The sequence below is a fragment of the Melanerpes formicivorus genome, unplaced genomic scaffold, assembly GCF_026170545.1.
Source record: "Melanerpes formicivorus ecotype bairdi unplaced genomic scaffold, bMelFor1.0.p_v2 SCAF_24, whole genome shotgun sequence".
Taxonomy (NCBI): Eukaryota; Metazoa; Chordata; class Aves; order Piciformes; family Picidae; genus Melanerpes; species Melanerpes formicivorus.
Genome location: NW_027142376.1, coordinates 4,642,216 through 4,655,003, shown reverse-complemented (window position 1 = coordinate 4,655,003; position 12,788 = coordinate 4,642,216). Strand labels below are relative to the sequence as shown.

Below are 12,788 nucleotides of genomic sequence, written 5' to 3'. Positions count from 1 at the left end.
TTCCTCTTGAACTAATCAGAAATTTAGCTGCACTCAGTAAGCTGAGTTGCCTCTGAGACAGCTGTTCTGCAGAGAACTCTTGACAACTTTGTGAAGTACCTCTGGTTTTTATAAAAGCCGTATTGTCTCTTCAGTGCTGACTGTGTACTACCCCTATCTGAAGTGAGCTCTTTGGGGATGCCAGAAGAGAATGGAATCACTTAGATTAGAAAACAGTCTTAAGATCATCAGGTCCAATTGTTAACGCAGCACTGCCGAGGCAACCACTAAACCATGTCCCTCAGCACTACAGCTCCATGCTTCAGGGATGGTCACTCCACTGCTTCCCTGGGCAGCCTGTTTGTGGTGGGGTGGAAGGGTAAGGCCAAGAAGCCTCCTCCCTTCCCCCTTGCAAGGTAAAGGGAAAGAAAATTGAAGGGAAAGGGAAAAAAAACTCACAAGCTGAATTAGCAAAGCAGTGGAGCTTTATATTTACAAAGCAATGTAGGGTATGCAGGGGAATATTTACAAATTTACAATATCTACAATATATACAAAGATATACAACAGAGTAACACAGAAATGAGAGTAACCCCCCTTGCCGAGGGGTTCCCCACCTTCGCTCTCCCCTCTCTCCCCCCCTTTCCCCAGAGTAGGTCAGAAAAGGGAGAAAGAAGAAAGAAAGAAGTTAAAAGCAGTTTTGTGTTAATTGGCAGCAGTTAATACAGGCCTTATCAGGTCTGTCAGTTTGAAGGCCGGAGCCTTGGCAGAAAGCCCAGCACAGAAAGCTGCTGCCTGAAGAAGAGGCGGAAGCAAGACTGCAGATAGAAGTGCTGGAATGCCCAGTTCACTCCCAGTTCAGGAGGTGCTTCCTCCCACTTCACCAATGAAATAGTTTAGATTATTCTTTCCGTTTACCAACTTCCGTCCACCATATTCCCTTTCTTAAGGGGACAACATCAACCGGCCACACCTGTTCCAGTGCTTTACTGGAGGAATGAATAAATGCTGGTTTTTCCAGGCCAAGTTTCACTTTTATAGCTGTGTTTTGTCATAAATTACCTGGAACCTCAGATGTGTTTTTATCTGAATAAAGAATGCTCTGTTTTAGTGACCAGGGGTGTTTCATGTGTGATTCAGAACTTCCTAAATGATGGCAATATAACAGTGTATTACCCAGCTATAACAGGGAAAAAGTGTTGGGGGGTGTGTGTGTGTTTATATTATTTTGTTCTTTCCCTCTGTTTAATTTCCTGTTCACTTAAGATGGGGATAGATTTAAGGACAGAGTAAAATCACTGACTGAATATTAGTCCCCATAAGCATTACAGGCCTTTTGCAAAGAAATAAGACCATAAACATTTTGTTACTATTTCAGTCTCGACAGCCTACATATGCCATAAATGAGATTTGGACAGAATCAGTACCATAGTTTCAGGACAGATGCTTTCCACTATTCTGAAGAGCATGTTGGTGATCTTTCTATTGAAGTATAATGGCTGATAAGAGACTTAATTCAGTTTCCTAGGCAACAATCTCATGTTGCAGTAACTTTCCTCCAAGGTGTTGTCCTTTGGTGATTAAGCACAGTGCATGCTCCCTGCAGTTGGGAATTCAGACATACAAATTCAGAATCTCTTTCTTTGGTATTTCCGGTGAAGATGCTTGAGAATACTTTGCAAGCAGTACATATCAGGGTCTGTGTTAGCTCATAAATCTAGGTGGTTCTGTTCTGGAAAAAGTAACTCAGACTAAGGGGTGTTTGTGTGTTGCATCTTTCAGCACTTAAAACTGCTGCTTGTTCTGTGATTAAAAGAGATTATGTGAGAGTATGTAATTACCCTGTCATACTCTCTTCCTGGGTGATGGCATTAATTGTTAAAATATTAGATCTGAAAGAGTATCAGAATTATGAGCAAATGTGCCTGATAGTTTGTGGGAAAAGTCTCTACTAATACTCGTGGCTTCATTTCTAAAGGAGGGAATGTTGTTTTGCCCTCTTAAAATGATAGAATAACCAAGGCTGGAGCATACCTTTAAGATCATTGAGCCCAACCATAACCCAATAATTTGAACACCTCCAGGGATGGTGACTCCACTGCCTCCCTGGGCAGCCTGTTCTGATGCCTCACCACTCTCTCAGTAAAGAAGTTTTTCCTAGTGTCCAAGCTATACCTCCTCTCTCATCCTGTCACTGGTTGCTTGAGTGAAGAGACCCACACCAGTCTCAACTACAACCTCCTTTCAGGTAGCAAGAAATAAGATTTTCCCTTAGTCTTCTCCAAACTGAACAACTCCAGCTCCCTCAGCTGCTCCTCGTAGGACATCCTCCAAGCCCCTCACCAGCCTCCAGGACCTCAAAGTCTTCCTGTTCTGTGGTGCCCAGACTTGAACACAGCACTCACGCTGTGGCCTCACCGGTGCCGAGTACAGGGGCAGGATCCCTTCCCTACTCCTGCTGGATGCACTGGTTTTGATCCAGGCCAGGAATGCATTAGCCTTCTTGTCCGCCTGGGCACACTGCTCGCTCATCTTCAGCTGGCCATCCAGCAGCACCCCACAGGGATGCCTTTCAGCAGCTCTGCCTCCAGCCTGTAGTGTTTCTTGGGATTGTTGTGACCAAAGTGCAGGACCTGGCACTTGGTCGTCTTAAACTTCCTCCTGTTTACCTCAGCACATCAATTTAACCTGTCCAGATCTCTGCAGTGCCTTCCTCTTGTTAATGTCAAAGGAATGAGAAAGTAGAAAGTATGTTTTAATGTGATGTTACATCATGACATTTTTCTGCATATATCAAGCTGTCCATTTGGCCATGAAACAATTAGACTTTCATATACAACCATACAAGATGTTGGAAAGTATATTTTAGTACCTGCAAGTGAAAGGAGAGATACGTGACACACACAAAAGAGCCAACACAGGTACATGTTATATACGCACACGTATGTAACAGTCTGGATATAGATGCAGTTATTACATACAGCCCCCTCCCCCCCATGCAAGTGTGTGTGTGTGACAGCACTTCATGTTCTTCTTGCTGTAAAAAGAAACCAGTGGGCAAAACATAATTTTGGGAGGTACTAATAGTGCCATATGCTAAGACACAAAACCAATTAGAAGTGTTTATATTCCTTCCCAGGTGGCTTTTGTAAGTGATGGAAGAACCTTTACATGAGACTCTTCAGAATGTTTTAAATGCTCTTTCAAATGTGATGTCCTAATTAAGCATGCAAATTAGTTGCATGATTTATTTTAAACTAGTTGTAAGGACTTCCAGTGTGCATTTCTGGAGTGAATTTGAGTTAAAAGCATTTGATATAAAAAATGGGGAATATTTGAGTAAGACTGCATTTAGTGATACCCAAAGTCTTAATTTTTGGCTTTCTCTCCTGCTTAATGATTGGAGGTTTGATGGGGGAAAGTGCAGCTTAGTTAAGACGTGACTCTTCAAGAAGTGCTTTTAATGATGTATGGAGAAGTGCTTTCCTGAACAGCAAGAAATCCTAGCTACCATGGATATTAAGCATGTAGAAAATCAGAGATTTTAGAGGTTCCAGGGAATGATTTTTATTCATTTTTTTCATTTTCATTACTTGTATTTAAATGTTGAGACCTATAGTACAGCCTGCTGTAGGATGCTTGCACAAAACCTGGGATAATTGGGGTTGGAAAATCACAGAATCACCAAGGTTGGAAGAGGCCTCAAAGATCATCAAGTCCAACCTGTCACCACAGACCTCATGGCTAGACCATGGCACCAAGTGCCACGTCCAATCCCGTCTTGAGCACCTCCAGGGACGGTGACTCCATCACTTCCCTGGGCAGCCCATTCCAATAGCAAATTACTCTCTCAGTGAAGAACTTTCTCCTCACCTTGAGCCTAAACTTCCCCTGGCACAGCTTGAGACTGTGTCCCCTTGTTCTGGTGCTTGAAAGAAGAGACCAACCCCTTCCTGGCTACAACCACCCTTAAGGTAGTTGTAGACAGCAATAAGGTCTCCCTGAGCCTCTTCTTCTCCAGGCTAAACAATCCCAGCTCCCTCAGCCTCTCCTCACAGGGCTGTGCTCAAGGCCTCTCTCCAGCCTTGTTGCCCTTCTCTGGACATGTTCAAGTGTCTTGATGTCCTTCCTAAACTGAGGGACCCAGAACTGGATACTGTACTCAAGGTATGGCCTAACCAGTGCAGAGTACAGGGGCACAATGACTTCCCTGCTCTTGCTGGTCATATTATTCTTGATGCAGGCCAGGATGCCATTGGCCTTCTTGGCCACACTGCTGGCTCATGTTTAGGCAGCTGTCAGTCAGCACCCCCAGGTCCCTCTCTGTTCGGCATCTCTCCAGCCACTCTGACCCCAGCCTGTAGCTCTGCATGGGGTTGTTGTGGCCAAAGTGCAGCACCTGGCACTTGGATTTGCTGAATGCCATCCTGTTGGACTCTGCCCATCTGTCCAGTCAGTTGAGGTCCCTCTGCAGAGCCCTTCTTTGAAGATCATCTAGCCCACATCTTTGCTTCAAGTATGGCCAACCTGAGATGTTTGGAATTAAAATCAAATGCTTCAAGAAAGGTAATTACTCAGAAAACGTAATGCAAGTGTGGTGGTTTGAGTCTTTACTGGGAGTTAAGAGCTCAGATGGGGGCAAGGCTGAGAATCTCCTCCCCCAACTCCCCCTTCCTCCCTCCCAACAGAGAGGGGAAAAAAAAAGGAAGGAGCAAATCCACCAAACAATAATTTGAAGTTGGCTTGGAAGTAGAGAGGTAAAAAATTTTCTTATATGTATATATATAAACAATATATATATACATCCAATAACAGGTAAGGTTTACAAGGGCAAGGAACAAGGATGGATAGGAGTGGGACAAAAAAAGAATAATGCTACAAAACCAGTCTCTCTCTGAAGAGGCATGGAAGCAGCAGGGAGAAGGATCAGGTCCAACCACATGGCAGAGGAGCAGGAGGGCAGCTGCAGTAGCTCTCATCCAGGAGAGGCAGGAGTCAAAAAGAGGGCTAATAGCTGCAATGCTCTGCTTTTTATACCCTAGCTGGGCAGGGAGGGGGGAGTGGAACAGACTCAGCTTCCCAGGGCCGGGGGGGGGGGTGGGGAGGGGGACATGCCCTGCAGGGAGTGCAAAGTACCTGCAAGCCCTCCCCCCTGCCTTGATTTTGTTTTCAGAATGGGCATTAACCCACCACAGCAAGCTTTTCTATGTGAGAGAAGCCTTGTCTCAAAGGTACCTTACTGCACCACAATGCAAGGTAGGTATTTCGTCTGGTATTGCCCTTGGGTTTTATTGCCTGCTGCCCTCAGGGAAAGCTGTGTTGGCTATGTTTTGGGTGTTTCTTGAACAACAAAATTCTGGCTATTTCAGACTTCTTTTGAGAAAAAGCTCTTAGAGCAGACCCTATTATTTATATTGTTTTCAGAGCAGATGCTTTGCTTTTATGTCTTCAAATGTAACAAAAGGATCGACTTCCTGCAACACCTCCAAATCCTTACATTTTGGTTGGTTCCTTCTACAGTTCGTTGCCACAGCTCATAGTCGTAACTGTGGCTTATTTCACCTTGATGACAGGTTCTCTAGAGCTTTAAAGAAAACATTAAATACATAAAAATCTGTGCAGCTTTTCAAAGCTTTTTTTTGTTCTAACTGACTGACACTGGAGTTTATCAGTAGCTGAAATGAGTTCTACCTCAATGATGGGCTGTGATGTAGAGTGCTACCTGCTTGCTGTCTCTGGCCACTTCACTGCGTGACACCTAGAAATGCACTGCCGATAGGAGCCAGGGAAATCCTACCTTTCTTTGCTTTCTCTTTGGTTCTGATTAGTCCTAGTTCTGTAGAAACCTAGCCTGAAGCTAAACAATTCCAGAATATAACTGGAATGTTTGTTCTCTACCTTCTGTTTTTCTTTCTGCTCTAATGTACCTCTCGAAACTCTTCAGATTTGAAGGCTCTCTTCTCATGTTTCCGAGACTTGAGACCCTGATAGATTCATGGGTACATGATATTAGAGTGTGCTTGGTTTTTTATCTGCACTGCTGTTGAAGAGTACATTTTAATATTTCCATTAATGCTTTTCTTTTTTGGTTCCTGGAGAGACCTAGAGAAGTGCATTAATGTCTGAGGTGGCTTTGGATAAAACCTAAGAGTTGACTGGGTTTTATCTGGAGCAGGGGAGCAGTGAGGCCCTCTCTGAACACCCACTACTGATTCATTGCTTAGAAGCAGAGATCCTGACTGTGTGGGTCTGTCAGATCAGCCCTGTTGCTGGCCTGTTAGGATTCTCTGGGGGATTCCTTTCACTCCCATCCATCTTGCCCGGAAGAAGTCTGCTCTGACTGCAAAGGCAACCCCTTTCCCTCCCTCCTTTCTAATGGCAGCTGTTTAATGCTGTTGTCAGAGCTGGCAAGGTTTCTGAGAAAACAAAGAAGATATTTCTGCTTAGGTTTGTTTCTGTCCTCAGAGCATTTTCTTTTCATGTCCAACAAAAGAAGTTAGACTTTTCAGTATTTTTTGTTAACACTGATGCTGTTTCCTTGCTAAAGATTCTTAGCTGCTGAATGCTTTAAGTCCTCACAGTAGAGCCGACACAGAGTACCAGAAGTCTGCGGCAGAAATGGGTAGGTGTGAGAGGGTGTATGCAAAATGGATACTGACAAAGAGTAGGGAGAGGTGGTCAGGAAGGAAGCAACAGAGAGGGAGCTGTGAGCTGTAATGCAAACTGAAAAGCTCAGTTTCTGCATCATGACAAGGAACTCTTGTTGGAGTTTAACAAATGGTGCTATCTGTGGCATTCTTTGCTGAAGGGGTTTGTACAATGTAAGCAGCTCAGGATTCAAGAAGTACACTGAGTGCCATTCTAGGCGCTGGCTTCTGTGCTTGACTTGTTTATCCTCTTCAGTCCCAGCAGAGAAAACACGCGGTCTCACTAGGGTGTTACTCTGACTCTCTAGGCTAGTTTTGGCCTTAACTTTTGCATCTATTGCTCAACTAGTGGTTGTGAATGTGTATGAAGGACAATTGGTAGAGGTTTACTGAGCTAAGAGAAGGACAAATGATGGAAAAGAAGTGAATGGGATAATAAACTTTGCTAAGGATATAATAGAAAGGAAAAAGGCATAAATAGCAGCTCAGATGTAAATTGCTGGTCACTTTCAGATAGATCTGGTAAAATTTCATGTGTGCTATGGAATGTTTTTACTGACAGTTTTGGTATAACAATGTAGTAATCTTAACAGGAAAAGCTAAGGAGTAGCTGATAGTGGTAGGAAACTTTGACAACATGGTAAAATGTGATGCAAAAGCAATGGGATATCATGCTTCCTGGCTCTGTAACAAATAACCAGCAACTACAGAGGGAACCAGTGTTTCCTAAATACAGTTTAATGTTTCTCTTTGTGTCAGAACAGATAAATAAAAGGAAAAAGGTTGCCCAGGGTTGTTAGATTTTCCAAAATCCCTTTAAAATAATTGAAGAAATGAAACAACAGAACAAGATAGGTACAGTTACTGTAAAACAGTAGGAATGTGTGAATTCATACTGAGTATGACAAATTGTATACTTCACTGCTTGTTAGGAGACTACTACTTGGAATGGTGCCTTCATGTATGGCCCTGCTTCTCCTTCCTCACCTCTCTTTAACATTTCTTTGTAATTTGTTCGCAGACTGGTGCCAGAACAACCAAGTGCATATGTTGGCATGGCAGCATAAAAAAATACAGCAATTTAATGTTGCTGATGGTAGAACACAGAACTGAAAGGACAACTATCATCCAATCTGATTGCTCAGTTGTATTTGGAATGAAGTTGGGGGGAGGAAAAAAGTGTTGCTCTTAGTGCTGTGTTTTCTGGTCTTTGGGCTGTGGTTGTGCAGGGAGGTGGTAGAAACCCCATCCCTGGATTTTTTTAATGCCAGGCTGGACGTGGCTCTGGACAAGCTGATGTAGTGGAAAGTGTCCCTGCCCATGGCAGGGGGCTTGGGATTAGATGATCCTTGAGGTCACTTCCAACCCTGACAATTCTTTGGTTCTGTGATTGTTACCAAGGAGGACAGACTGACACTCACCTTGCCATAACCTCCTTTCATGTAGGTGTAGAGACCTTTCTCTCCAAACTAAACAATCCCGGTTGCCTCAGCCACCCTTTATAAGCCCTGTTCTCCAGACCCTTCTTCACCAGATTCCCTGCCCTTCTCTGGACCTGCTCCCGACCTCAATCATATAATATGTATCATGTCTTACAAAACTTGAGATTCAAGGGGAAAAGTCCAGCTTGCAGCCATTTGGACCCTTAACCCGCTCCCACAGAGGGCTGTCGGTGGTGGAGCTCAGCGAGGGACAAAGGCTGGTGTGTTCTGTGGCTGCACAGAGAGCTCTGCAGGCTGCATCATCGCTTGGTTTAACTCAGTGACCTCATCCCTGAGCCGCTTCTGGGAGCTGTTCTCTGTTAGTGGTTTGAGTGGAGCCCTGGTATCTGCAGCTCTGTCAACTGACTGTGGCTGCTAATTAGTCACAAAGGAGCCGTGTCCCTGCAGAACTGGCCCTGGCTGTGCTCCCCTCCACTGCAACAGCTTCTCAGTGCCTGGGGTTTGTTTTCCTTCCTACAAAGCTGGGGCTGCCTTCAGCTACCCAACAGTCAGCTCAGCATAGCAGACCTCACTAGCAACATGTGGTATGGGTAAAAGGTGTGTTTAGAAGTGCTGAGAAGAATCATGAAAGTACTTTTAGGAAGAAAAATGTAATCAGTAAGTATATGACTGATAGGAAATTTATGACATGGGCCAGCTCTGTACTTCCAAAAATCGCTTCTTGAGTTCTGGATGATTCTTGTGTTTACAAAATGGAACAAAATCCTCAAGCACAACAAGCTCAAGCCATCTTAAGGAAACAAACACCTCCTTTAAAAAAAGCCAGACCAGAAAACCCAATCCCAACACCCCACACCAACAAAACAACCAAGCCAAACAAAACAACCAAGCCCAACAAAACCCAAACCTTTCTCTTCAGACTGTAAAACTGAAGTAGCTGTGATAGTTTGTTCAGAGGAGAAAAGGAAGAGAGATGAAAAACTCTAAAACTTTGATAATGGTATTGAAAGATTCTAGTGGAGTATCCAGAGCCAATAAAAGTAAATATTGAGGTGAGGACAATTAGAAAGTATGCAGCTACAGCAGGAGGGGAAATTCAGACTTCAGCAGTGTGTATGCCCAGTACTAATCATGGTATAGAAGTGACTGTTGGTTTTAGTGTAGGAGCAGAGGACTGAGGAGACCACCCAAGTTACTGACTCTGTTCCCTTTCTCTTGCTGGCAGCTGTGTTGTTTGGTTGTTACTATAGAATTAAGTACAGATAAAATTCTTTCGATCTCCCTTTCAGAACACAGGGTGATGCAGTTATTTCTATGCTGAGTAGAACAGGAAAATTAATTGCATAGCAGTCAGCAGCTGAGAGAGATCAGGCAGCAATGGGGCAATACCATCAGGTGTTCAGAGGTGTAACACCAAATGCAGTAAAAGTGATTTTAGCTGCCACTATTTGGTTTGCTCTTGAAATATGAACCAAAGTCTCCAACAACTCCAGACAAATGTGATAGTTTTAGATGCTTGGAATAAATGCCATGGTAATGGCAAACTGAGCCCCAGCATGTGTGCAGGCACCAGATAGAGAAATGGGAACTAGTACAGCAGGGATGTATTGTGTAGGGCTGATCTGAAGCTTCATTCAAATAACTTCCCTCTGTAATGTAACACTAATTTGCGTATCAGATGTGATTACAGATGTTTCTCTGGATAAGAAGTCAGAAAGAATTGGTAAGTAAGAATAGTGAAGAGGTGATTTGGAACAGTCAGCATGGCTTCACCAAGGGCAAATCCTGCCTGACAAACCTGGTGGCCTTCTATGATCAGGTGACAACATCAAGAGCTGAGGGGCGAGCAACTGATGTTGTTTACCTGGGCCTGAGCAAAGCCTTCGACACTGTCCCGCACCGCATCCTGGTCTCCAAGCTGGTGACACATGGGTGTGATGGGTAGACGACTAGATGGATAAGGAACTGGCTTGATGGCCCAGTGGAGGCAAGCAGAGTCCCTCAGGGATCAGTCCTGGGACCAGGCTTGTTCAACATCTTTGTGGGGGACATGGACAGTGGCATTGAGTGCACCCTCAGCAAGTTTGCTGATGACACCAAGCTGTGTGGTGCAGCAGACAGGCTGGAGGGAAGGGAGACCATCCAGAGGGACCTTGACAGGCTGGAGAGGTGGGCACAAGCCAACCTCATGAGGTTCAATGAGAGCAAGTGCAGGGTCCTGCATCTGGGTTGAGGCAATCCCAGGCACAAATCCAGGCTGGGCAGTGACTGGGTGGAAAGCAGCCCTGAGGAGAGAGACTTGGGGGTGCTGGTGGAGGATAAGCTCAACATGAGCTCTCAGTGTGCACTTGCAGCCCACAAAGCCAATCAGATCCTGGGCTGTATCAGGAGAAGTGTGGCCAGCAGGTCAAGGGAGGTGATCCTCCCCCTCTACTCAGTTCTGGTGAGACCCCACCTGGAGTACTGCCTCCAATTCTGGAGCCCCTATTGCAAGAGGGATGTGGAGGTGCTGGAAGGTGTCCAGAGAAGGGCCAGGAGGATGATCAGAGGGCTGGAGCACCTCTCCTGTGAGGACAGACTGAAGGAGTTGGGGCTGTTCAGTCTGGAGAAGAGAAGGCTCCAAGGTGACCTAATTGTGGCCTTCCAGTATCTGAAGGGGGCCTACAGGAAGGCTGGGGAGGGACTTGTCAGGATCTCAGGTAGTGACAGGACTAGGGGGAATGGAATGAAGCTGGAGGTGGGGAGATTCAGGCTGGATGTGAGGAGGAAGCTCTTCCCCATGAGAGTGGTGAAGCCCTGGAATGGGTTGTCCAGGGAGGTGGTTGAGGCCCTGTCCCTGGAGATGTTTAAGCCCAGGCTGGATGAGGCTCTGGCCAGCCTGATCTAGTGTGGGGTGTCCCTGCCCATGGCAGGGGGGTTGGAACTAGATGATCCTTGTGGTCCCTTCCAACCCTGACTGATTATATGATTCTAAGTTATTTCATTTTGAGTGAGTTCTCATTTTTAGGCTGTGAAATCATCACAGAATGGTCTGGTCTGGAAGGGACCTCCAAAGGTCATCCAGTCCAACCCCTCTGCAGTCAGCAGGGACATCCCCAACTAGATCACGTTGCCCAGAGCCTTGTCCAGCCTCCCCTTGTATATCTCCAGGGATGGGGCCTCAGCCACCTCCCTGGGCAATCTGTTCCAATGTTCCACTACCTTCATGGTGTAGAACTTGTTTCTAATATCCAATCTAAATCTGCCCTTCTCTAGTTTCAAGCCCTTGCTCCTCACCCTGTCCTTGCAGGCCTTTGCAAATAGTCTCTCTCCACCCTTCTTGTAGACCTTCTTGTAGATCAGCTACCATCCACTGTTATTATTTGAGTACACTTGTTCCTTTTACCAGTGCATTGGCTGAAGTGAGGCTGGGTTCCCAGATGATATGCTGTGTCTTGCAATACACCAGTGAAATGCCATTCATTTCAAAGTAGGTTTTGTTTCTGTTTTCCTCTGACTCAATTCTTTCCCAGGCTAGCATTATTTGTCAGAAGAGCCAGACGTTCAGCAGCTCTTGGCACATTTCAAGGATTGAATGAAGTCACTTGTACAGTTTTTAAGATGGGAAGCTTGCTTTCTTTTTAACCTGTTGAGAGAGAGCTTTTCTCCATTTCAGTGCAGTGCTTTTGTTGCTTGCTACATACTCAAACACATTTGAGACCTTAAAGTGTTTTGAGACCAACTTCAAGTCAGCTTTTAGTTTTGAAGGAGGTGCGTTTTAAATCTGTTTCAGCAAATCCTGATGTGTTAGAGATTCTTCATTTGATGTTTAATCTTTTTTTCTTTTTCCTTCTTTCTTGCAGTTCTCCTGCCTTTGGTAGATCGTATGGGAGATGCCAAGGACCAGGTTCGAGAGCAAGCACAGAATCTTATAGTGAAATTGATGGACAAAGCAGCCCCGCCCATGGTATGATTGCTTACTGTAGATTGGATGTGGGCCTCCAGTGAGTTTATGACTTGTGCATGACCTTGCCTTGGAATGTTGTGTCACAGTGTTACGGTGTCTGTTAATGGTGTAAATGTTAAAGATACTATTAATGGATTGACAGGTAAAGATAAAAATCTGGCACGGAGAGAAGCTGCAGTTTTTGTGTATCCTAGCTAAATTCTGGGGAGATGTTTTCATGTCATGGGTTTGAGTTTGCATAATGGGATTAAATAAGTTTATTCATCAAGCTCCTGCATTTGGAGTGGTGCTTTCTGACTTAAAAAATTTGGCCTCTAGATCTGTGACAAACATGATGTGTGAACTTTGGTCAAACTGAAATGTGGTTAGGTTGCCCTCTGAGTCATCATCTTAGGTTAGAGTTAAGCCAAGTGGCTTCCAAGTCCTAAACCTTGAATTTCTGCTGTGTGAGAGTCTGAAAACTGTTGTGTTGTTCAGTGGGATGATACTGTTTGAGTTAAGATGTTCCTTGGAGCTCTGGTTGTCAATAGGAACTTACTCTTTGAGTTCTGAATTAAAACAGTTCCTGAGATTTTAAGTGAAGAAGTTACTAGAGAATGCCTTGGGGGGTTTGTGAATGAAAAATAGGTTATTTTGCATGCTAATTCATGACTTCTGATTATTCATAGATAGAGGTTTGAATGTTTGTGTGCAGGGAACAATAATCTGCAGTGAAAAAAATACTCCTAGTTGCTTGGTTTTGCCTGATGGGAAACACAGGTAACACGTTAGGCA

At 44.7% G+C, this 12,788-nt stretch overlaps 1 protein-coding gene across 32 annotated transcripts in view; it reads left to right on the top strand.

The window, feature by feature from the left end:
• CLASP2 (cytoplasmic linker associated protein 2) overlaps positions 1-12,788 on the top strand; it is a 152,324-nt gene that overhangs the window by 20,325 nt on the left and 119,211 nt on the right. For all 32 annotated transcript variants that reach the window (XM_068152665.1, XM_068152649.1, XM_068152646.1 and 29 more), the window contains exon 3: positions 11,911-12,014. In XM_068152665.1, coding sequence (XP_068008766.1) covers positions 11,911-12,014 — 104 coding nt within the window. The remainder of the gene's footprint in view (positions 1-11,910; positions 12,015-12,788) is intronic.